This window comes from Aulostomus chinensis, chromosome 8 (assembly GCF_037954235.1).
Source record: "Aulostomus chinensis isolate RoL2024-O1b breed Wild chromosome 8, RoL_Achi_v1.0, whole genome shotgun sequence".
Lineage (NCBI taxonomy): Eukaryota > Metazoa > Chordata > Actinopteri > Syngnathiformes > Aulostomidae > Aulostomus > Aulostomus chinensis.
Window position 1 is genome coordinate 22596807 of NC_141327.1, and position 26554 is coordinate 22623360.

General features: G+C 39.9%; 1 protein-coding gene across 12 annotated transcripts in view; it reads right to left on the bottom strand.

Annotated features, from left to right (window-relative positions):
- Positions 1–301: 301 nt before the first annotated feature.
- The window catches only part of inpp4b (inositol polyphosphate-4-phosphatase type II B), a 232724-nt gene continuing 206471 nt past the window's right edge, over positions 302–26554 (bottom strand). For 9 of the 12 annotated variants that reach the window (XM_086211737.1, XM_086211738.1, XM_086211742.1 and 6 more), the window contains 11 exons: positions 26248–26431; positions 19068–19391; positions 18278–18416; positions 14038–14210; positions 12730–12853; positions 11771–11897; positions 7481–7621; positions 7045–7142; positions 6311–6423; positions 5822–5976; positions 1208–4326 (listed from right to left, as the gene is read on the bottom strand). In XM_086211737.1, coding sequence (XP_086067863.1) covers positions 4152–4326; positions 5822–5976; positions 6311–6423; positions 7045–7142; positions 7481–7621; positions 11771–11897; positions 12730–12853; positions 14038–14210; positions 18278–18416; positions 19068–19391; positions 26248–26431 — 1753 coding nt within the window. In that variant the 3' untranslated portion in view covers positions 1208–4151. The other 3 variants (XM_086211739.1, XM_086211740.1, XM_086211743.1) reach the window with 3 other exon arrangements.

A 26554-nucleotide genomic window follows, 5' to 3' on the forward strand; every position in this document is an offset into this window, starting at 1 on the left:
CTCTGCCAGAAGTAAGGAATCCATTTCAGAAAGAGTTGTTTGAACATTCCACACATGCAGGTCGGACGAGGAAACGTAGCATGAGCTTGTCTGTTTTACAGATGAGAATATTTTGGGATAGCATAAGAGCAAAGCAAGTGCAACTCCTATGTGTATTAATGAGTAATTGACCTGTAATAACACACAGTCTATTTTAAATTAGGCACACACGTTCGAAGATAAACACCGGAAATCATTGCACACCGACGTCACAACCACATCAAAACATTCTTTTATTTCATATTAAATAGAAAATCTCCAATGAATGACAGCATATACATAGTTCAGGGTATCAACCCAAAGAATATAAATCATTTCAGAATACAAAAATAAATAAAAGGCATTCGTTACACAGCTTTTAAAAAAAGGCATATGTTCTCATATCTGGCTGTTTTTCTCTGAAATGTACCTTATAATATACAAAGATAACGAATCAAGTGTTGCTCACGTGCAACCATTAGAAAAAAGAAAAGAAATGTAAAAAAAAAGAAAAAGAAAAGAAAAAAGAATCATAAGCCCTTTTTTTTTTTTTTTTTTTTACAACCATGGGAACTTTGCTCAGAAACAAGGAACCTTCAGAGGAACTAACTTGGTTTTGACCAAAGGGACCAGGGTCCAAGTTGAGGTCTGGGGACATCATCTTACCCTCAGATAAGTCCCACTGCAGGAAGGAGGACTTTCTGAGGAAAGATGAGAGTGGTTCTTTTTCTGCCGAACAATTCTGATTCATTCAGTGGTTGCCACATGTGTTTTATTTACCACGTTTATTGTATCCATCTGTCTGTCTACGGACCACAAGGAAAACATGGAAATTACCTAATTCTTTTATTAAGTACTGCATGTTTGGCCATTTTAGCTTGAAATTGGGTGATCACAAACACACACACACACACACACACACACACACACACACACATTCAGACACATCACATAGCAGGGCAATGAAAAACTAAACAAACATCAAAAGTACAACAACATCCGGCAGGTTTTACATATCGACGCAGCTGCCTTACTTCCTCAAGAGTCAACTTTGCCGTAAGTCCCCTCTGGTGGTCGGTAGCACTTGGGAAAGGCCATCAGCTGCAACATGTTGAAGGCATATTTCCTGCATCTAATATTCTTTTCAACGTTCTCAATGCGACATCCTTCTCTGATGATCAAATAAAGAGGGCGAGGAGGAATGAGGGGAGAAAAGGGAAACAAAAAAGTCAATATGAGCCAGTTTTTGAATTGTAACGTTTCATCATGTCAGTCTTTGCAGTGATGGAGGAAAAGTGTTACATGTGGCTTCTCACCCAAAATATGCTTTACTTATGTAGAGGCAAGTATTTAACTGTTTTATTTAGCAAAGTGTGGATTAGTGTGAACATATTGTGTATAAATAAGGCACATCATGAAACAGACATCTCTGGAACTGGCCCGAGTCTCAACCTGAGGTGTCTTTGGGTCAAAATGACTGGAATCACTGCCAAGTAGTGAGAAAGCTACAATTAAGTAGTGAGAAAGCAGCAAACAATCATCCACGGACTTTGCTTCCTGTTTGTCTTTTCTGTTGCTCACTAAAAAAATACTTCTAAACTTTCAAAATGATAATAAATGAATGGCAGGGCAAGACTTTGTGATGAAGAACTAGAATTTAGAACAAAGTGTTTTTACAACATCGCTGGCGAAGTCACATTGTTATCATTAGGGGGATGACATCACCAGCGCAACGATCCCTAGAGAAAAATGCTTTTAATGGACAAACTTTGAGGTGTGTTAAATTAAGCTGCAGTCGTTCCACGATTGCAGGCCATGGAATTCTTATTTTTGATATTGCAATGACTTCAATAGGGTTGGTCTTGCTGAAGCAAGACAAACAGTATCAAACATTTGTTTGTTCCAGACTCTGAAATATAAAGATTTGCTGATTTTTGCCATTTATTGAACTCAAGCAAATTTAGAACACTGGACCTACAAAAGATACAATTAATATTTTGGGCTCAGAGAAATTTCGATGAGCAGTTTTCAAAATTTCATTGGCATGAATCAGTTAATCATGGAAATAATTACGGCCTTTTAAAAATTGTATTACCAATGATTTCAACACAAAAAAAACGTTGTTTAAATAAGGCCCAGGTTGAAATATATGTGAGCAACATCATTCGGAAAACACGTATGTTTGTATCGTAAATTAAAAAAAAAACAACAGCAAAGACTCAAGTGTGTCCAGCGGCTGAAATCTAATTAGTTTTGGCATTTGTCCAGTAATTTGATTTTCACTAAACATGGTGAAAATCCCAGGCGTGGCTGTTCTTTTTGTTTTGTTTTGTTTTTATATGTCCCCTTCCAGAGTTGATGCCAGTGTGCAGGCATCAGTGAACCTCCAACCAAGCCTCAGCCCAGGAGGAGCATGATGGGAGCAGAGGAGGGAATCAGGTGAAAGGAGGAGGAGGAGGTTCGGATGGATCATCAATCATGGATTTCTCATTATATCTTTACTGCCAGTTTTTTAAAAATTTATTGCAACAAACCTCCCTGTGAATGTCATATGTCAAAACAGTAAAGATGTTGTCATAAGCTGCATGGTTTCCATTGCCTTCATGCACACACAAAGATAAACAACTGGAGTTGTGACTTAAGAGACAGAACAGGTTTGAGGAGTATTCCAGAATCGTCACTGCAGCACTACTGCACATAGTACAGTTGATGATTGACAGGCTTACAACTCACAGAGAATTATAAAGCAAAGAGGATTTTCATGGCACACAACACTTTATTTACTTTACTAAACACATACACACACACCCTTGTACTTATATATTTGTGAGGACTTTCTTTGACGTAATACATTCCCTAGCCCCTCCCCCTAACCATCTCAACTGACTGTCTGACCCTAACCTTGACCCTTAACCTAACCTGAATCTGATTCTAACCTCCACCCTAAACCTAACCAGAACCTGATTCTATCCTTGGCCCTAAAACCAAATCTTGACCTTCAAAGGCCCTCTGAAGAAGTGAGAACCAGCTAAAATGTCCTCACACTGTTGGTTAAGTATGTATATGTCTAGTCCTCACTATGTAGCAAGTACAAGAACACACACACACACACACACAAACACACACACAAACACACACATAAACACACACACACACACACAACTTTGCTATAACCAGATAAATATAGGTCAAGAATTTTGTTTTTCTTTGTTGCAGCTGCTTTGCAGTTTTTGTCTCTTTTATCTATCAGTTTGTTTACGTGAAGTTTTAACTCCACTGTGTTATATGTTCTTCATACAAATAAAAAATCATTCATAGAGAACGTGTTCCATGTTCGTCTGTGCTATAGCCACACGGTGTCGTACTAGCAGCCGTGCTTTAAGCTAAATGCTAACACCAGGATGCTCGTATTTAGTCAGTTTAATATTGACCATATTCACCGTCTTTGTTAACATATAAAAAGTAAACAATGTACATATACAAAGTAAGCTCCAGAGCCTAGCTATCCAGGAAATGGTTAAAAACATAAAGGGGTGACAGCCAGGGTAGGAACCTTGGGTGGAAGATAATATTTAGAGGTTTTAGAGAGTACAAAGTAGTGAGTAGGAAAAAAAAAAACAACTCAAAATGACAAAACCAATCAGCTGTTGGCAGTGTCAAATTTAGATCCGTATTAGACGCCCTGACGGTTAACCACGGATGTGACAACCAAACATAAATATCTGACGGTGTTGCTGGCCAGCTTGGAAGTGATACCAAGCTTTTCATTAATCCTTAAAATGAGGATTGCGCTAATTCACTCAGGACATGCAATTTGAGCGCAATTTAAATTTGTTAGTTTTATGAAAGTATTAGTCATTATAGTTATTGACAGATTTCAAAGACAAGGATTCCTGTTAACTATCCATCTTTAATTGGCAGTTATGTTACTTAATACCATCTGATTGAAATCCATTCTCCCTCAATCCTCAACTAAATCTCAGGGATTAACATCCTCCCGCTCAACATCTTAACACACTCACACCAATTATCCCTCCACCAATGAGCCAATCAAATGTCACTGCCACCACTCAGAAAAGAACACTCAGCATACACAGAAAGAAGGAGTGAGTACAGATGGCATTGTCAGCAATTTATTGATATTTTGCAAGCAGAAAAACAAGACTTAAAATGAGCCACACAACCAGTAAGTGGGAGCTAACGAGCAGCAGGGCAATGGGGTAAAAGTGTCGTGACGCCGGTTTGTTCTCTGTCACGGCGCCAGCTTCAGGGTCCTCCCACTGCCCAATGTCTCCCTGGGTCAGCCGACTGCCCATCAGAGTGAAACAGAACCAACAGAGACAGGTCAAAACACTGCGGTGTTAGTACAGTCAAGATAGGGTCTACGGGGAACTTCTAGTACCGCTTTAGAACAGATTCAGGCTAGTACCAGAAGGCCCACAAAGACAAAGCCATTAGGCTGAAAAAGCAGATGAGCAGGAAGTGATGGACCACCAGGAGCAGACATGATAGAACTCAAGCTGATGGAATGATGGATGGAGGAAGGAGGCATGCGGACTGATGAAATGCAGGGCACGTTTCTGTTACATCGGATCCAGCCAATATACACAGCGTCATGTTAGTAGCAGAAAATTGAGTTTATGCTAGTTAGAAGCCTTAGATCAGAGTCATTATGGCTTCAGGCTGTCTGTCCGTCCCATTCTTGTTAACGCTGGAACATTCAGGGACACACGAAGGAACTGATTAGTTGGCGGAGGTCAAGAGTCAAAGGTCACAGTCACCTCACATTATGGTGATATATCCAGAATATCTTGAGGGAATTTCTCCAAAATTGCTTCTGAAGACATTTGCGGTCAAAGGTCACACATTTCCCTGGTTTACACTGTCGATTCATTTTGGTGAACATGAGGGTAGGGAAAACCTTTATCAAACAATAAAAGGTATTCCCTCGAGATAACCATTACCTTTGGACTAGTGCGGAGGTTTTTTTTGGCATTGATATGGACTGCATCTGTTGAATGCGCTGCCCTCAGCAGCATCTGCATTCACAGCTCATTGCCACATGTTTGCCAGATGTGCACCTAATCAACAGGCTTGGACAGCTTTAAATTTTGACCAGATCAGATTTAGAGAAATGCAGACACAACTGTCAACGCTGCTGGCAAACATAAAAGGCAACAGTTTCCCTGAAGCGCTGAACTGAACATGCATGATTGCCTTTGGATGTGTGAGGGAGAGTGTGATGGTGGCTGGAACACATCATGGTGTTTACACTGACACAACCCATGGTGATAAGCAGGGTGAAGAGGGTGTGGACACAAAATCAATGTGACATGTGTGCAACAGGTGCTCTATTTGTTGACACACGGTAAATAAATGTGGGTGCAGGTTATTAGGAGCATAAAAAACACATTTTTACAAATATATTTTCCACTGTCTTAAGCTTGTGTACTGAGATTACACCCTGAACATTCTGCTGCCAGATTAATGCAGGTGATATAAATTTCCCTTTCATCCCACAATGGACTGAAAATTATATAGAAACAATGCCACTCTGGATAATTCACAGATTTCACTGTCACCGTTGTCATAAGAATATATCCAGTTAAAACGACTGACTGTGAGTGTTGTTAATCATTTAATTATTAACCAAGACATTGTTTTTGAAAGACAAAATTCAGTTTTCAATAACGTTCAAATCTACTTGCCACAACTGACTTTTAATTCCGGAATAATTTGGATTTTTTTGGAGCAATAGCCTGCACCCATACTGCTTTGGTACGATCTTTTATTACAAGCTTACCTCCGCATACAGTCCAGTGCACGGATGAAGAAATCCTTGCTGAGCTGGTGTTCATCGCGTAGGAGGGCACACTGCTCTAGCGTGACAGACATGGATGTCCGGTCTTTGGCACTTTTACAGCTGGTGAACCTGATGCCATTTAATCTTCTGCAAATCTGAAAGTGGAAAAATATGAAGAGAATGGAAACAGTTCCTTTTCTGTCTGTGAATTGCTCCTGTTAGGAAACTTTGGGGAAGGGGAGTAATCATTTGTGTCATATATCACTCTATGAATTTTAATCCACCCTAGTCATGCAGCTGCTTTTTGCTCCAACTTAAGTTTGTAAATCATCAATATGTTTAAAACCTATTGCATCTACAAATCACAGTTGCCTTGCCTATGTAAGAGAATTCAATTTATTTATATGGCTAAGAGGAATCTTTGTCCCCTGTCAAGGACAGAGAGTTACTGCAACAACACTCCCACCTAAAAGGAAAATAACTGCTCACCGCTCCAGCAATCCATAATATCTCCACATTCTTCCTCTTCTTAGTGACTACATTCTGGCCCAGGGTTTCAAGTAATTCCTTTACATCAGCCTGTGTCTGAAAACATGGGAGACCTGTTCACAGGAAACATAAAACACAGCATTAGTGACTGATTTCTCCCGCTGGTGAAGAGTACTTGAAGAAGTACTCAATATTACAGCAGGATAATAGTGAGGAGCAGGACTGGGTATCCAGCTACAGCACTCTCACAGTATCAACTTTACTGCTTCAATGCTAAAAACCGTTCTCAAAGCTGCCTTGTCATTCAAGAACCAATGTCAGCACCTGAGGAGTCATTCTCCGAGGTGTGATTTCATATTGTAAAACTAGTTCGAGTGGAAAACCAAAACCAACAAGCTGAAACAAAGACTAAGGAATTTCGGCAATTCTTTTGTAAATTGTTTATTTTCATGTAATAACACCTGTTTTGTGTGTACAAATTTCAAGGAGCTAAAGATTAAAACAAAGGACATGTAACGTAATTTAATTTTAATTTTACCCTTAACAATAACCAGATATAATGGGAGTGACAGCATGTTTATAAAGATAATAACTATGTAATATCCATGTAATCAACAAGTCAATAGGCTTTAAGAACAGGCTAGAGAATGGCAGAACAAAGGCGTCTGAAATATGTCCATAAATTTTAAAAGGCTGTCTATATGATGAATAAAAAGAAAAGTGTATGCACTTACATTCAAGTGGCACCTTTTCACTTAATGATTTGTAATAAAATTCTAAAATCTCAAAGTTCTTCTGGTTTATTCTCTCTTGAAGGGAGATATCTCCAAACCTGGCAGGACAAGACAGAGAGTGAAGGCTCATTAAAAACCCCAAAACACTTTACTCTGGTGCCTCGTGTCACGTGAGTACAGATCAGTTCATGCTTCAACCAGATGAAAAACACGGTGATACGTCTAATATTTCTTAACATTCAGTACAAGTAGTTATCTAATAATTTTTCCTTGTTTTTCTCTGTATGCTTTTGCTTGAACTAGATGACTGACAATTTAATTCATGGAAAAGAATCCAATATCTGTAAGACTAAAGAAAAATAGAAGTCATGCATGGATGTAATTCTTTACAGTGACCTTTGTGTTTTTGGGAGTGAATGGAGAACATCTGCACTACCTCTCTGCTATAGTTTGCTGTTCATTGATTCCCACATTAAAGAGCACCGGGAATACTCGCAGAGGCTTGCCCTCCTTGATCTCTTCTGGCATGGTCCTGAAAGCCAGACGTGGTAAAGGTACTTCTACGGTGAAGTGATCTCTGAATATAGAGAAGAAGAAAGAAAGCGAGAAGGTAAAACAGAGAACATGTCTCAAAAGGAATTCAATACACTTTGGGAAGTTGTAATATCTGACACCTTGGACAGGCCAGAGCGTGCAGTAAAAAGAGCCAGATGATGTGTAGACAACAGTGTGCTAGATAAATAGCAAAGGAGATGGATGTGGATAGGGGAGAGGTGAGTGTCTTATCCTATCTCACTTGGCATGATTGCATAGAGCATACATAGCCTTGCTTGACCTTGCTGTGACCTTTGTTCTTCGTGTGAACTACTGTTGCTGATTATATCACAAATCATCGCATCCCTGAAGACTTGAGGACTAAAGTTCACCGCGATCCAAAGGTCTGAGCTACTTCCTCCTAACTGCCTCTACACTCCAGCTACGTTGCTGCGTAGGTTACCATCACACAGCATTCTGCCATTGGAGTGGACTGGCTACTGACAGCTGTCCTGAGAACGAGCTGGGACCCAGTGGGATTCCTGTAATAGTTAGTAGGATAAGAATTCAAAAACAATCAACTATCTGGGTGAATCTAACCTGTTAACCGTATCACGTAAAACTCAGGATACGACAGAGATGAGTTTAACTCCACAAAGCTAGCTTTACTTAATATTAGAGCTCTGTCCGACAAGTCACTGTTAGTTAATGACTTCATCATTTCACACAACTTGGATTTTCTAACATCGGACAGACACACAGTTAACAGAAAGCACGAGCGCAACTGTTCTTAATGAAACAGCACCCTCACATTTTAGTTTTATGAATAAATGCCAAAATGGGAGGAAAGGAGGAGGAGAAGCTGCATTATTTAGAGATTCATTCCAGTGTAAGGGGATCTCATTTGGTTATTTTATTTCTTTTGTATATCTTAGTTTTATTTTAAAAGGTGTAACTAAAATTCCAGAGTCCATTGCCTACTTTATTTGTCAGGATTTGAAACCTTATTCGGTGGTTGAACACACCAGCTTTAGGCGCATGGTGAATGCGATGGACCCCCAGTCACCGTGAATTGAATTATTGGTTGCCATGGTTCATTTTTAGTTAACCTGGTGGCTAGACTGGCTCGTAGCGACCTCATATGTTCAGTATCAAGCTAAAAAAGCTGCCAAAGAAGGCCACTTGCTGCACTTAAACTCTCCATTTTTCACTTTACTTTTCAAAAGCTTGCAAGCTACAATTTGCACTCAGTGTTAATAAATGAAACTAATTTTCTCACCACATCTTTGGCTCATTTTGTCCAGCATTTGCAAGCTGCCAGTCAGAGCCATATGTTGTGTAATTGATGCTTTCAGTTCAATTAATTCAATCCAAGTCAATGGAACACTCACAAGATGTCACCAAAATCACTTTCTCCCTTTAAAATCTTTCAGAAAAGGATGTAAGTGTATCGAGTTGTATTGTGAGCTGAATATTGTGATATATATCGTATCGTGAACCGAATGTTGTGTATTGTATCGTATCGCGAGATTAGTGTATCGCTACAGCCCTATTGAACAGGCTGGAAAACTGGATTGGACTCTCTGGAGAGGTTCTTAACTGGTCCTACTTAGAAGGCTGGAGTTATTTTGTTACAATTGGCAGCTATGAATCTGAGAGAGTGGCCATGAGTCCCTCGGGGGTCGGTTCTTGGACCTCTTTTGTTTAACCTGTATATGTTTCCTTTTTATCAAATATTACAGAACTTGAACATCAATTTTCATAGTAATGCTGACGATACAAAACTCCACGGGTCTCTGCCACCAGATGACTGCAGCCTCAAAGATTTACTGTGTCGGTGTCTGGAGCAAATAAACTCATGGATGAGAGAGAATTTTCTGCAGTAAAATCAGGAAAAATCTGTGATTATTCTGTTTAGTAGCAAAGAGAAGAGGGTCAGCGTTGGCAAATATCTTGAGACTCGGGCTCTTAAAAATCACTGACCAAGTTCGTAACCTTGGGGTGTTAATAGACTCAGATCTGAATCTCAGCAGCCACATCAAAGCTGTCACCAAAGCAGCTTTTTACCAGTTCAGAAACAGCAACAGAATTAAAGGTTTTGTTTCCAAAAAAGACCAGGAGAAACTCATCCATGCGTTCACCTCCAGTAGACTGGATTACTGGAATGGTCTCTTAAGCATTAAACATCTGCAGCTCATTCAGAACACTGCTGCACCAGGACTAAGAGATCTGAACACATCGTACCAGTTTTAAAATCTTTACACTGGCTTCCAGTCAATCAGAGAATAGATTTTAAAATCGTATAGATAGTCAACAAATCCCAGAATAGTCTAGGTCCAGAAAACATCTGTGACATGTTCCGAGAATGTAAACCTAGCAGGGCTCTTAGATCCAAGTCTCAGGTCAGTTGATCCACACCAGAGTCGAGTCCAGAGTCCAGACTAAACATGGAGAAGCAGCATTTCACTGTTATGTTGCAAAAAAGTTGGACAAACAGCCAGTGGAGATTAAAATGTCGACACTTTTAAGTCCATGTTAAAAACATTTCTTTTCTCAATGCCTGTCCATGAAATCTTCCCGGTATCTCTTAACTTATCCAGGCTGCTGCTGTTTTTGATAATTTTAACTTAATTATTTTATTCTCTTTTTATTATTCTATTTTTAACCCTTTATTGCTTTTTATTGTACTTTTTAATGCTTTTTTCAGTGCTTTTAGTCTTAATGGAAAGCACTTTGGATTGTCTTGTACATGAAATGTGCTATACAAATAAACTCGTCTTACCTAAACAGTAAAAGAGCATGACTGGTATGATGCCTGAGGAGAGAGGTTGACAAGGTGGGGAGGAAGTGAATTTCATGTCCTGGAATCTCTACATGTAATCCTGAATTACAAGGAAAGGTTGAGGGGGCCAAAACTGGGATGTTTGTATGGTTGACTAAGATTAAGATTTTATTGTTTTGGAAAAAAAAATTCTGAAAAATTGGGAAGTTGTTTCATTCAAAGAGCTGTAAATAAGTGCTGCTTTATAGAGGATGGGCTGTTGTAGAGGTCGATGAGTTCTGCACGTCGACAATAAAACCTCTCTCCTTCCTCTTCTACCTCTGTATTGTCATAGCGTGGACCAATATTTGTATAGAGAATGGTAACTAATAATGTTGATGAGGTTTCTGTCTAGATGAAAATCCTCAAGTTCTTCCTTCTTTAGCAGAATAAACATTCTCTGCTAAAGAAGACTCGTGACTACTAGTGATGCACGTGTTACCAGTTCTGTAATTTCCATTTAAAACTCAAACGCTTGAGTGCCTTAAATCTGCAGTGTTTCAAATTGCCAGCAGAGGGTGAACTGAATGAATATAATACAAGATTGTCACTTGATTATATTTTGAGTAAACATTTTTCTAATGACCAAAAATGTGAAAACAAGCGGCCGAAATGAGTTTCCTCCGCAGGGTGGCTGGGCCCTCCCTTAGAGACAGGGTGAGAAGCTCAGTCATTCAGGAGGGACTCAGTGTAGAGCCGCTGCTCCTCCACGTCAAGAGGAGTCAGTTGAGGTGGTTCAGGCATCTGGTGAGGATGCTGCTTGGACGCCTCCCTCGGGAGGTTTTCCAGGCATGTCCGACCGGAAGGAGGCCTTGGGGCTGACCCGGGATACGCTGGAGGGATTATATCTCTCGGCTCGCCTGGGAACGCCTGGGGATTCCCCCAGAAGAGCTGGTGGAAGTGGCTGGGGAGAGGGTGGTCTGGGTTTCCCTGCTGAGGCTGCTGCCCCCACGACTCGGACCAACTAGATACAGTAAGCAGAGGACGACGGATGGACGGACATTTTCCTAACAGGTTAGCAGCTTCAATCACTAGTTTTAAGTATTCTTCAATGCAGCATAATGTTCATTTTGTCAATTATCATCCAATTTAGAGTAAAATAGATGAGAAAGCAAGGTATGCTTCAGGGATTGAATATAATTGACAAGACGCTGAGTCTCAGTCGGATCAAAAATATCGTTATATAGAAATTCCAACATTCCAATGAAAAACATAATCTTAATAATGTTTTTCCTCTCAGCTTCAGTGCCCCTCCCGCAATGGGTTTTCATATGTCATCATCTCATGAAGTGACTTAGAGAACATTTTCAATTAAGGGACAAGTTGGCAAAAAGTCAGCATGTCAGGACACATGATTGATTAATGCCTTACCGTCGGCCACACACTACCGGCTGGAGGTCACTGAGGTCATCTGTTTTGGCCTCTGTAATCTTAAAGACGACTCTCTGAAGATCTGAGATCCCAACCTCCATATCCTCCAGCATCCCGATCTCTTCACCTAAAACAGTGTTCGCAAGATCAGGAACTCTTGTGGAGCTTTGTTCTTAATGAAAATGAGGTGAGTGCAGCTCAACCATTAAGATGTCTAGAGGTTAAATTGCTGAGGAATCAAATTCAAGCTACTAGTTATTTTCTTGTTGGAGACATGGATAATAAATAATATATTAAAACCATTGGAATTTCTTTGTTCTGTGCTTATATTAAGCTTTCTGTTTGATTCTGAAGTCTTAGTTTTGCTAACCATCTTTGTTCGCCACATAGAGAAAGTGGCTGGAAGTGTGATGATTTGCTCACCAGTGGGTTGTTTGCTCCTGTTCTGACTGTTTCCTCTATTTTTTACTAGAATGTTTGATTGTTGGCATTGGATGGTCGAGCCTCTTTTTTAGACTATCTGTGTGTAGTTAAAAAAACAAAACAAAAAACTTCTGCTCCGTCCTTTTCCAACTTTACCAGAATTGATATGATTTTTTTGCTTGTTTGTATTTTCCTTGTTCAATATTCCTTCTCTTTTTTCCCCCATAATGTTTAGAGAAATTAACAATGGCTGAATATCTGTACTTGAACATGAACAAGTTCTTCCAAACAAAAAACAATAGACATGACTGCAATAATGGCATCATGCCATACAAACTCTGCAGTGAATCATCAACTTTGTACAAGTTATGATTTGCTGAGACCTCACAAGTGCTCGTCACATTTCCAGAGCTCACACATAACAAATGTTACTTTAACTTGTTCACAATTAGTGTTTTTCCTTCCTCGACTGTAAATAAAAGTGAACAGCTGCTTTTAGAGGAGATTTTGAAGTTTGCAGTTCAGATTTAACTCACTATAGGTGCTGAGCAGGCTCTCAAACTGGGCAACCAGGCCAACCATGTGGAGCTGCCTGAGGAAGCCTTTGTCCTGCATTCCTGCATACAGCCTCATAATGAACCCACAGGCTAAGGCTGCCAGCTGAAAAGAAACATAGCATACACACACATATACGCTTCAAACACATTTTTTTTCCTTCCTTCAAAACAAACAGCAAGGCAGCAAAATCGTACAATTCCTTCTGTGAAATGTCTGAGTCATTTATCATGGACTCCTCCACATCTACTGTGTCTTTTAACTTGAACCAAATCACACACTTTTAGGTTGTTCTACATGACCTGGATAAACCCCTTATCAAAAACCCATTGATCCTGTTCCCACTGTGAGGAGATGTTCTGTTTTTTTCCCCCTGGTGCACCATGTTCGACAAAAGCAGTCATTACTGCAGAAGGAAGTGATTAGTGTTGTCACTACCTGAGCGTAGTATCTTGGACTTGTGTCAATCTTTAGGCGTAGCAAAAGTTTCATGGAGTGTAGGACAGTGATGACATGGCTGTTGTTCTTTTATCTGTTTTTCAAACTAAAACTAAATGAATGAGTTTAGTGCGCTACTGCGTTAACGAAGGCTGGCTGAATTTGTAGCTGAGATGACAAAAAGTTTCAGACGTTGCCAAGGGAGGTGACAATTGATAATCTCCTCTATCTACTGTATACTGCTGCCAGGTGGAGTCCAACCGCCCGTCATATTTGTGTGTGAGATTGTAAGCGCAAGAATCCAGCTTCAAAATGCCACACCCAGCTTTTGATCTTTTGTATTTCTGGTAATGCTGATCAGATCCAAGATGATAAACATGTCTACAACAGAGTCATTTGGCCAGAAGCTAAAAAGATCAATTCACTGAACCTACCTGGAAACTAGCAAAACCTCTGATAAATAGCATAATTACCCCCATTATTTGCACATTTAATATAATACTTCAAAGATTTACCACACACCCTCTGACGCGAGTGCTGCAATTTGGTCTACATATGAAAGATAATTGAACCAATAGCTCAGTTAGCCGCGATTCAAATGTCCTAATTTTGCTTTTATAATGTGAAAGGTTGTCAGGGAGCACTCTTCTGGGGCACAAGTGTTGTGTTTCTTGTAGCCTCTGCAATAAAACATTTACTTGTGGTGTTTTGCTGACCCTCTTAAAAGAGAGCAAAGGGAGAGAGGATCTGAATTTAAAGAAACTCTGCTCCTCAGATCAACCTAGACAATTACTTGAAGAGACCCTTAAATATTTAGGGCAGTTGTTTATCGACTCAGTGTGGTTACTTACCGCCTGACTGAAGACAATGTCTCTCCTCTGTTGGAGGAGGAAGCCCTGTGGAATGCTGCAGGCTGCCTCCTGCAGGAGCACAAATGTCATGGCTCTCTTGGCCTTCTCCACCACCTCCATCACACACTCATTTAACCTGGTCACCACAGGGCATAGCTGCTCCCTCCAGTCACCTGTGGAAAATAAAGTACAAGAAGAAGTTGATACAGACAAATTGTCATTTATCGTGTGAGTTACAGAGTGATATCGGAGACCTAAATCCTAGAAGTAGGTTAGCATTATCTGGTCTGGTTCCATAATCTCAATATATATACTATTATATTTCAATATTTTGTTCTACGGCGTTAAATATGTCTGTAAATAACTCTATCGTGAATTTGCCGATTTGCCAGATAGCCTAGCATTAGCTTTTTGCTTTTTCGCATTCATGATAGAGAATTCATGAGAGTTTCTTTTCTGCCGGGATTTAAAATCCAATGTAAAGATTTCATTAGTTTTTGGTTAAGGAAACCCATTGCAATGCTACCGGCTTGAAGTTTATGGTATCCCTGCAGCATTCCATTGATTAGAACGTCTTCCAACTTTCTCTGGCACAAAAAGTGGCCAACATGTGAGTTAAAACCAGTTCGACTGTTTCATTCCAGAGAGATCTACAGTAAGGAAGATACTCAAAGAACTCACTGTCAGTTGTTACAAACTTCCTTTAAAAAAAAACACGGTGATAATGAAAAAAAAGAAGGTAAAATGTGTTGCAATTTACTCAATGCATTGTGTGTACTCTCTACTGCCTAATGTGAACATGTACTTGCTGTATTCAAGGTAATTTCTTCTCCTTAAAGCTAACATCTTATATTAACTACACAAATCCCCAAACCATATTCCTGAGACTGTGATTTACAGTGGGTCATTCATTACCCTGTGAGACTGCTTCACGATGCACAGGAGGGGGAGACATTAAAGAAAAAACTAAAATAATGTACTTTAGTAAGGTAGGACCATCACAAGCCACCCAGCACTTTACTGAAGGAGAGCAACAGCAATTATGTAAAGATATTTCCTCATTTCGTGTTCCGATCATGATGGCGGAGAGTGCTCTCTAATGTGTTGGGTTGAGATTGGTGAAGGCCAAAGCATACAATTCACATCATTTTCTTGCTCAAAGCATTCAACGACCTCTTTCGGAAACATCTGCATGCGTTAAAACCTCGCTACTTATTGATTCTGGTTTTAATTTTTCACCCATTCAAAGGCGGTTTTAGTCTCTGAGTGACTTTGTCCCCTTCTTGTTGAATGTCATTTAATGATGTAGTGGTGCAACTTAGGATGGGTGTACATTAATAACACTGCAAGAAGAGCCCTAGAGAGCAAAGGAAGACAACAAGGTAAAAAAGTAGCGAATACAGTTTCACAAGGTGTGCAATAAGTGGGAGTTGGTGGGCCACATTGAAATGGAGAAGTATCCAAAGCTATCCATCACAAAAACTCTCTTTTGGGATCAGAAAAGAAATGAAGAAAGCGGTTGTTCGATTTTATGCAACTGTAATTAGCTCCCCTGTGCCATTTGAGTGATCCATCATTGGACAATAGTGCATATCAACAGGGCACTTAGTAATTAAGCGAATAATGCAGCAAAGTGCACGACGATATTAATGGCAAATGAACTGCCTGTAGGTGTTTTCAATACAACTGTCTGAGCCAGACGGTCCGTGTGTGTGTGTGTGTGTGTGTGTGTGTGTGTGTGTGTGTGTGTGTGTGTATCCATTTAACATTTATAACCCATCTTCAAAGTAACTGTGAAAAGGTGCATTCTTGTCTTGATGAAGCAAAAAGCTCTGCACCATACAAACAAAAAGCAGATCTTAAGTTTGTGGCGCATTTGTTTTTTTTCTGCATCTTAAAGGGCACAGACATACAGTATACACACAGGCAGGTGCACAACACCCACAACACATATAATCATCTTGATACAAACTACGGGATGCGTAGCAACACAAACTTGCAATAGATTACATAATTGAAATGCTACACGTTATTGTGTGTCATTTCTGCTTCCCCTAAAAGAGCTTGGGTGGATTTTTGCTCTCACAGATTGTTTGCTCACACACTTTAGCATATGTGTGTGTCCACCTAAACTGTGCAAACACAGTCTGAAAAACACATGATAACATTCATGATAACAACGTGAACAACCCCTTGCTGTATGTTGGAATTGTACAGGCATTAAATCAAGAGAGCTGTATGTAATTTCACACCAGGCACAGTGTTTCAACTGCAGGAGAAAAGTTGTTTCTCAAGCATAAAGCTTTTACATCTCCAATTTATCCGAAATCATCTTTTAAAAAGCAATGCCCAGAGGTGCAAGGTAATGGACGATGACACCCAAAACATATCTATAACTAATAAAGTGATTAATGAAAACTGCTATGTGTCCAGCTTTTGCATCAGCTCGTGGGTGAAGATGAATTAGTTTAACACAGCAGCAGTGTTTTAATAGGCTTTGTAAAAGATTCCCTCCCTCCAGAACTTCAGTCATTTATAATCCCTCTTTATTGCCCAACAGGGGGCAGTGTTAGACAATTAATGTCCAAAATAGAGTTTCCCAGCATGTATTCTTTTCAGGTTCAGCATAATGAAAAGTTCTTTCAATCAGCAATCAAAGCACGCATGCACACACACGCACATTCCCATACTCACAGTTATAGATAGATAGACCAGGAATGTATAACACATCAGGCTTGCCCTTGCTTTGTCAGAGAAATCATGTCTTATCTCATTCTGTAAATACCAGGAAGGGAAATAGAAATCCAGCTGTCATGTCTTCAGCAGTCCACCTGTCCTATCATCCAAACCCTCCCTGCACCTTGTCATCAGAGCTTCACAGCTATCAGCCAGCAGATAAAGCCTCCCTCATTATTCCATTTCTGTTTGTATTTAGACAGGCAGATGACCGTTTGCTCTCCCCCTGTTCACTGTCTTAATGAAGGTGTTTGGGGGTTTTAGCTTATCTTTTCTCCTGAACACAAGGCGGTCTGCCTTCTTGTTACCTGCCAGCTCCCTTGGACAGATACACAAAATGATACCAATGCAGAAAACACTTGAGAGTGCATTTGTCTGTGACACACACTCTCACAGAGCCTCTCCTTGTCGCCTGGTCAGACTAATGCCACTGCTCTGTGTGCCAGTTGGCAGCTGTATCAGCCTGGCCTCTTGTCTGGACACAAGCTTGAGGCTGGATTTCATTGGACGCGAGGGAAGTCTGGGCAGCTTGCGATCAACAGTGAATGGCTCTGCATACCAAATATAGCTTTCATCTACTTCTCTGGCAACTGTTTAAGTTCCTCTTTTGCTAATACTTAAACAACAGTGAGCCTCGGAGTTCAAGCTCAGCCTTGAGTCAAACCTTTCAATTAAAGCTGTAGATACACGTAAACAACACTGACTGTCCCACCAGAGTTTATTATTCTCTTATCAGACGATGTAGTTCATAAGGCAAAAGAACAAAACAAAACACACAACTATGACATTTTGGATGATAATTTGATATTGCATCACAGTGTCCATGTTTTCTTTAAATATCATTGTTCAATATATTTAATGTCTTTAAATACCAGAGGGAGGGGAAAGGGTTTTTTTGTAATTCTGAATTATATAATTTTACTCTGTTATTTTATCCCTTTAAAACTTTGCCAGATGTCATTTTAACAAACCAACCCGTAATAGCAGCAGATGATTCGATAAAAAACAAACTAGAAAGTTAATAATTAATAGGTCATAAAATATAATGAAATACAGAATAGCAACAATCAAAGAAGGCATTTTCCTGAATATAATTGCATACCATTACTTAAGAAACATGCTCAGTGTAGTAATAATACGTATGTGATGAAACACAATACACAAGAGCTAATCACTCCTGTGGAGTGGGCTTATAACATTCAAACCTAAGTGGTATACTGTAGTACAACAAATACAACCTCCTTGTTACTGAACTACAAAGATAAAGTCAGATAACTAAACTTTTTCTGCAGCGGCTGCAGGGGTGCAATACTGAGCAGCCAGCACTATCTTATCAGGCAGATGAGACTTTAGAACACCACATGTTTTCAAGTTATAGAAATCCCAGCAATCTATATCAGAAATACACACAGCCTGGAAATGTTTTTCACAGAGGGTGCAATGATTATGCTTCAAAAAAAGAAAAGACCGAGATTAACAAACTGATTTTAAAAAAGTTATTTACCAGGATTGTGTGAGGTGATGACATCAGCTAGTTGCTGCTCAGGGACTTGCTCCTGCTTGCTGTTGTCCTCTTCCTGGAGTTTATCCACCATTGCTATGACACAGTTAAGACATTTGGCCACGCTGGCCCATACTCTGTCCTAAAAGAGACAAATACACCACCGGCAGTCAGATCAGACCTACTTATTACATTGTTTCCTTCTATTGCGTGATCTCTCAAGAAAGAAAACGACACAAAGGTGAGACATAACTGTAGAAAAGGCGATAACAACAATTATAAAAAGGAGGCTCTTCTGTTGAAAGAACAAGGCGGGTGCTTCCCCTCACAGTAAAGCGGTTCAATCGTGAAAGGTTAAAAGGAAATGGCGACCTGGTTACTGTAATCTCAAAGTTCAGCCAAAGATGGATGCTTTCACTTTTGTTTGTATAATAAAATATATGAAACAGGAGTTGCTTTTGTAAAAAAAAAGAAAAAAAGAAAAAAGATTTTTAACATTATAACAGTGAGGAGTATTTTAAGAGATAATAACCCATTGATATGTCTAAATGATGAGAAACTCCTGCTGCCAGCGCGTCAGGCGCTGTCTCATCTCATGAACACACACTAAAACAACTAACAGTCAGAAACACTTTGATATGAAGTAGCAGAGTGGTTTATCTTGATAATAACCTGCAGTGAGAGTTTGTCAAATTATACACATTAGAAATACATAGATGTAATGTTAGGTAAGCTATCAAAAGTTGTGCTTGAGATACATATAAACAGTGAAGGTGAGAGTAGAAGCACTTGCCCATTCCTCCTCGTCGTACTCTTTATGGTGTGGTATGGAGTCTTGGTGTTTCAGCCCTCCGTCTCTAGTTAGGGTTTGTGATCCCTCCACATTATTACACACCACCGTGCTCTCGGTCACCACTGTGGTGGGGATGTGGCCTGGAAGTCCCTGGATTGGGCTCTGATTCTGTTCACTGCCATGGTGGATTTGGCCTTGATGTTGGCCTCCCTGCACAGGGGTTTGCTTCTGGTTCTTGGAAACGTAGCCGGGCCTCGCTGCATGCAGTGCTAGCAGTGCACTCTTGACCAATTCATCCTTAAGTGTGTGAACAAATTGTTCTGTCTGTTGCAAACAGAGAGAAGGACAGAGTTGGGGAAAAAGACAGACATTGAAAACGATTGTGTGGTGGCACAACAAATGAAAATCTAAGTGTTGAAAAAGCAGACACACAGAGTGAGAGAGACACAGACTGTCACGCTGGTGGGGCAATTGGGTGGAAGAAAATACAGGAGGAAGCGAGCCAGGAAGCAGGTAACTATTTACAGAGGGAGAGAGAAGATACAGGGAAAATGAACATTCTCCTTCACCATAAAGAAGATGCTCTCTATTACCTCTGCACAGCCAGTGAGCAACAAAAACAGCAACCAACAACAAACAATTCAATTACTCCTCCTACAGCCAGCTTCTCTGAGGAGCACACCTCCTTTGATCTCAAATTCACCAGCTACTGTAAGTTGATGATGATCCTGCTACCAAGGAGCCTTACGTGTGCTGCTGCCACTGTGTAAAAAAATGATAAGGGCTCTCAAGAGTCATTTAGTTAGCACTGCAATCAGCAATTTAATTACCACTACAAAATACAGTCTAAGAAAACATACAGTGCGAGCCAAGTCCTCCATGCGAAGAAACCTGCAAGGTCATTATATTACAATATCTGCCACAACAACATGTTTTCCTCGCTCATTCCTCTCAATGTGGATGGCATAGTGAGCTTGGTGAATGTGCAGTAAAGTATGGAGGGGCAGGGCTCAGGGGGTAGAATGGGTGTCTGGTATGAGTAGGGTTACTAGTTTGATCCCCGGCTCTTCTCAGAGATCATGTTGAAGCAAGCAACTTGAAAAACTAATTGCTCTTGATGCCTTTGCCATCAGTATACGAGTGGATGTGAATGTAAGTTGGCACCTTGCATCGTCCCCTCTGCTAGCAACGTGTCCATGTGTGGAAACAGGTAAAAAAGGTGCTGGTTGGTATGGTCAGTAGACTAACAAAGTGCTGAATAACTGCAATCTACTTACAGCTCAGAAAAAAAGTAGAGATAGAGCCACATACCAGGCCTGCTTCACTACCACAAAACATGAATGTGGATGTCACAAGTCAGCAGCTTGACCCTTTATTTGGGGGCTTGTGAGCACTTAAAATAACAGCACTTTTGACCCCCACACACAAACACACACATCCGTACATTGGCTATCAGTTTTTTTCAAGAGTCAACTTCAAAATTCCACTGCTTGTTGTAAATCACTGAACGGTTCAGATCGAAGATACCCATCAGATCTTCTGGCCCAGTCCAAACCGTGCAGTTCTCTAAGGTCAGCTGGTTCGGGACTACTGGCTGTTCTTGGAATTCACACTAAACATGGTGAAGCTGCAGCCTCTTTGTTGCTCACACTGTCAGAGGAGATAAGACTAGAAGCAACACTTTTCAAATATTAGCTTTTTAATTCTTTTTTTTTTTTTTTTAAATTCATACAACTCATCCAGGTCCTTGGTTTGGACAAAAAAATACCCAAAACACAAGAAACAGAGATGTATGCATTGATTTTAATTAATTGTCTTTATCTCTTTGTTTAATACTTTTATGCAGAGTGCTTTTGATTGATTTTTTTTGTTGCTTGCTTTCCTTTATTGTTTCTTGTGCCTTTTTCCTGTGTACTCTTGAAAGCCCTTAAGGTTGCCTTATATAAAATGCGCTATAATTTTCTTTGCCTAAACGACCTGTCAACAGTGATTTTCACTTCTGTATTTCAAATGAGAAATTATCTATCATCCATCCAACTTCTCAAAGGTAGGCACATTAGAAGTAATTTCATTTAGTTTTAATTCAAAGGAATACACGTAGATGCACTGACTAAAGAAGAAAATCAGCATCAGCACAGATGAGTGAAGGACACAGAGAGAGAAAAAAGAATAGCATGATAATACGGCCACAAGCAGGATTTGAAACAGCCTTTTCACCATCTCAAAAGCCAATCACCAAACATTTAGCTTTACCGTGTAGAGAACAACGCTGAGCTGTTCATCCTCACTGCTACACTGGCTGCTTTTACAAATTAGACACTCTCCTCTCCAACAGCCCCCTCCCTTATTAGCATTTAGTTCAATTTAGATGGGTTCCTGTCAATATGTGTTCATGTTCATTAAATATTGTGTATCTCTGTCTCTGCCAGGGAGGTTTGTGAGCTCAAGGAAGGTCTGTGATCAGATTGGTTCATGTAGTACAGCTACGCACTGATGAAGAAAAATGAATATGGCTTCAATAAATGTTTAATAAAGGAGTAGACTGGAGGGCTTTTATTGACCAGTGAGGGGAGATCCACTGCTATAAGCTACTGATTTAGTCTGTAACAATGATTCAATATAGTCAGCCTTGTAGACTTGCAGGGACACATAATATTTAATAGTAATTCTACTACTACTGATAATAATTTTATTTCCATGGCACCTTTTAAAATGAAAGTACTGCACAAAGCATACAAGAAAGTATAAGTAAAAATGAGTCCACAATAAAATAAAAAGGAGAAAAAAAGCAGGACTTACAATAAAGTTTTTTAGTGATATTATTTCTTAGATTTTCTTCACAGTAATGCTTAACACTGGTGGAATCCACTAACAAGCTCATTCCCTCTGGAGGCCCTTCCATAATGTTCTCTTAGCATTCTCTAAAAATCCTGAACCCTTACAGAACACTGGACATACACTGAAACATTCTGTTTTTGGTTATTAAAGTCCTTTAGTTCAGAGTTCCTTATGTTGTGTTATAGTCATTCTATGGTCACACTGCCTCATTAAATATTAGGCTCTTTGGGATGCAAAGGAAATGTCTCCATACTCTTCTATATGGGTCACTTTTAGAGGAAAAGGTTCCCCAGCACCAAATTGAACGTTGCCAGACCGTTCTCTGAGAATGTCTCTGCTTGTGTAAAGGACGTCACCTTGTAATGTTCTCACAGTTTGTTAAAAGCATTCAGTACATTCTGGGAGTGTTGAGGGGATTGTAACGGCACTAGAATGTTCCCTAGGCCTTTATAAATTCCAGAATGGTTGCAAAACAGAGCACCATTGAAGGAATATTTATTCAACCACTGACTGAAGTTACTTTTTTGGTTCCGCTTTAAGACCTATCACAACAATGTTTGTAAAGTATACCTGGAAGACACATATAGAACATCTACCTAAAACATTCTTTAAACAGTCTGAGAACATTCTGAATGTTCTCTAAAACTCCACCAAATAAAACTTCTTTAACATTTAAGAAACTTTCCATTATGACCATCCGTGAATGGTTTATGAATGCTCGACATTTCTAGTGGGGTCTCTCCTCATTCAAGATCGAGAGCCATGATGGATACGCGAACACACTTAAAAAAAAAAAAAAAAAAAAAAATTAGAATATCGGAATTTTGTGAGATGTATATTCATTCATTTTCTTGAGAAAAGTAAAGGACAACAAAAACTGTATTTACAGGAATGTCCTTTTTGTAATCACCGGGCATATATATTTGATTTTGAGGTATTACTTAAATATATAGATTTTTGTTGTGTATAACACTGATATTGTGACCAACAAACAGATGTAACTCTTTCATTACTCAACTGTGCTTGCGTTGCCTAAGACGAAGGCTGTACAGTGAATTGAAGGGAAACATTTGAATGATAGTCTGGATTACTTATTCCATATAGTGAGACAGGGGCTGATCAGCTTTGAGCAAAACAGTGAAACAAATGAACTGCAGCTCCAAGGCTACACCGGAGCAACTTTGCTCCTCCACATGCTACAGCAACTCCTCTGTGTCGCTGTTCCACACCCACCCCTTTTACAGATCTAAAATACTCAAAACCTCTCAGGAGTAGTTCTGTTGCAAGTCTTTCTTCAATATATATATGCAGATATCATCTTGACAGAGAAGCTATGTATGCCAAAAAATGCCTCTGTAGACTCAAGCTGAGAAGAAAAATAAGTTTTGTTTGATCTAAATAGAAGAAAACTAGGAAAGTTAAAAATAGAGCCTTTTTTTTCCCTCACTTGGGAGGTGGAGGGAGGCTGAATGTATGAAGCTGGTCAGATGCCAAAGGCACTTGGCTGAAAGGACTCACTATTATATACACATGACCTCCATACACCATCAAGTTTAAAATAATCATGCATGGTTGATCAAATCCCTGCTCTTCCCAGGTAGCTGTGAGAATGGAAGCACTTCATTTGTCCTGAGATTTCACCGGAGGGAGGAAAGATGCTTTTCTGTGTGATTATCATCAGAGTGGAATCATCTCCATCAGAATCATTAACTTATACAGAAAAACAAACAAACAAACAAACAAAAATAACACATCAGCCATGTCCTACGCTGAACAAATGTACACAGGAACAGCACTCAGGAGTGTAATCTGAATTAAGCCTTGTGTCAGGTCATCTGAGTCCAAAAAGTAAATAATCAATGATACAATTTTTTACATCTCTGATTTTCTCTGGAGGCGTATTATCTTCACCATATTCACTAAAGGTGTGACTTACTCTGCTTATTCAAGAAACTTCACACTTACTGCAAAGAGGTATTTACCAATACGTGCATCTCTGTGCTTTTTTATATCTGTGAAATGGGCTTTGAAATGTCTGTCTACCCGCACAAATGTATGGTTTCTCTTTGTGTGTACAGTCAGTCTTTTTAGTTTGTAAAGGGCCTTTGAAGAGATTTTTCTTATCCAATTTAGGGTCTAAAGATAAAGGGCTTGTATGTTGTGCAGTGCTTCTCACAAAGTTCTTCTGGCAGTTTGTTTTACAACACAGCAGCAAACAAGATGGTAGCTTCATAATGTTTAGTTTTAATGTGAGGAACAGCTAGCACTCCCGAATCAGCTAGAGTAGCAGATGTCTGCAAGGTATGTACTGGGTCCAAAGATCTGACGTCTCGGGATCTGAACCGTTCAGTGATTTATGGATAAGTAATAAAATGTTGACTCTATGAAGTGATCTGAGAACTGGAGTTATACGCTGAGCTTCTTTGGTCCTGGTTAAAACCCTAGCAGCAACATTCTGGATCAGCTGGAGCTGTCTGATTGCTGTCTTAGACAGATCTGTGAACAGACCATTGCAGTAATCCACCCTTTTGAGATAAAAGTATGAGCAAGTTTCTCTTGATCATGTGTTGACATCAAGTCTCTCTTCTCTGTGATATTTTTGAGGTGGTAGAAGGGTGATTTTGCTGTTGATTTGATGTGACTACTGAGATTTAAGTCTGAATCAAAGATTACACAGTTGTGTCTAGCTTGATTTTTACTCTTCAGGGACAGACGGTTAAGGTGAGCATAGACTTTAATGTTGATGATCCACTAATTGCCTAGTAACTGCAAAAAAGCCTAAAGATAATTAGTGAGCTTCAGAGATACTGGTAGGTGGACATTTCCTGAAATGTCAAACCTTTCTTTTAAGACTTTAAGGCAAATGACTATGATTTATGAGCAATAAAAGGGTTTAATATGTGAGTGCATAGGCATGTAAATGTGTGAGTCAGTAGCTTTGGAGGCTGAAGAATGGCATGTGACTGTGACACACACATGCACACACACACACACGCATGCATGCACGCGCGCACACACTAGAATACATATTTAACCAACAGAGTGAGGACATTTTTGGAAAGTGAGGACATTTTAGCCGGTCCTCACATCTTCAAAGGGCTTTTTGAAGGTCAAGATTTGGTTTTAGGGTCAACATTAGAATTAGGTTCCGGTTAGGTTTAGGGTCAAGGTTAGGGTCAGGCAGTCAGTTGAGATGGTTAGGTTTAGGGTGAGGGGCTGAAGAATATATTACATCAATGAAAGTCCTCACAAAGATATAAGTACAACGATGTGTGTCCGCAACACACGCATGCACACACAGATGCAAGCATGCTTTGTGAAGCCCCTTATTGGCATAATAAATTCTCTAACCCTATACCACAACCCTAGCCATCCAAATAACTCTAATCCGGAGCCTAAGTCCGTGTCTTGGCCTTCAAACAGCTTTTTGAATTTAAGAACCTGCCAAAATGTCCTCACTCTGCGAAAACATGTTCTGGTCCACACTTTATAGCAAGTACAAGTAAACACACACAAGCACAGCTTGAGATTTTAATCAGACACCAGCCCTGCTCATGCTGACCAGGGCAGAGGTTTACCCGACCAGTGTGTGCGTGTCTAATCAAGGATGAGAGGAAGTGGTGACAGAGCGAATGTACCAATTAAGCAGGCTGATTGGGCTCTATTCCACTGTGGCAAAAACAATTTCTCCCACAACAGATTGCAATCTGACAGCACCAGATGTAATTCATTAATTATACTGATAAAAAGATCTCAACTCCATAAACCTCCATGCTGCTAGTCACTTTTGTTAGTTTGGCATTTTTATGATGAATTATGAATTTTTCCTTGAGGTGGATTGTTTAGAGGATGTGTATGGATTACAAGGGAAGTAACTATGGATTAATACAGGGTAATTTTTTGCTATAAAAATAAAAGAACGATTTTACCAGACCAGGTGCCTTGTCTATGGGAACAGCATGAAGTGATGAAGCTACTTATACAGTATAAGGAGCAAAACAACTTCCAGACATATAACTATAGCCAGTTGACCTGATTCAATTACTTGAGAGTTTACCAGGCTGGTTCAAAGTTATTATGTCGCAGTCAGTCGGAGCTGATTCATCCACCTGAGAAGTGATTGCAGCTCTACCAGGCGAACATGTGGTTAGGGGCTTACGAGCAGAACCCCTGGGGAAATTGGATAGGTTTTAATTAACTTGTCACTGCATTTAAAAGATTGGCTGACAATGTTTGTTGATGTTCAACAATAAATACACGACTTGTGTGATGCAGCAGCTTCATGCCAAGTGGAACAAAGAGATGGGAGTTGGGGTGGGTGGACAGGTTTGGGTTGCCTCACCTTGTCAGAGAGGTTCTTGAGTGCATCCCTCAGTCCAGGGGAAGAGTGCTCCTGGGCAGCCTGAAGGAGCTGGTCCGCTAAGTTTGTGATGAAAGGCTGGAGGAGGCTCATACTGCTGAGTACCTCTTGAGCTTTAGCTGTGTGCTCCGGGGAGTAGTAGATACACTGGTAGGCAGTGCTGAAGCTGTAATGGAGGAAAAACACATTGTTTCAGATTTGACAGCTTGTCCTGCAGTATCATGGACTATATATATATTATATATATATATATATATATATATATATATATATATATATATAGATATAG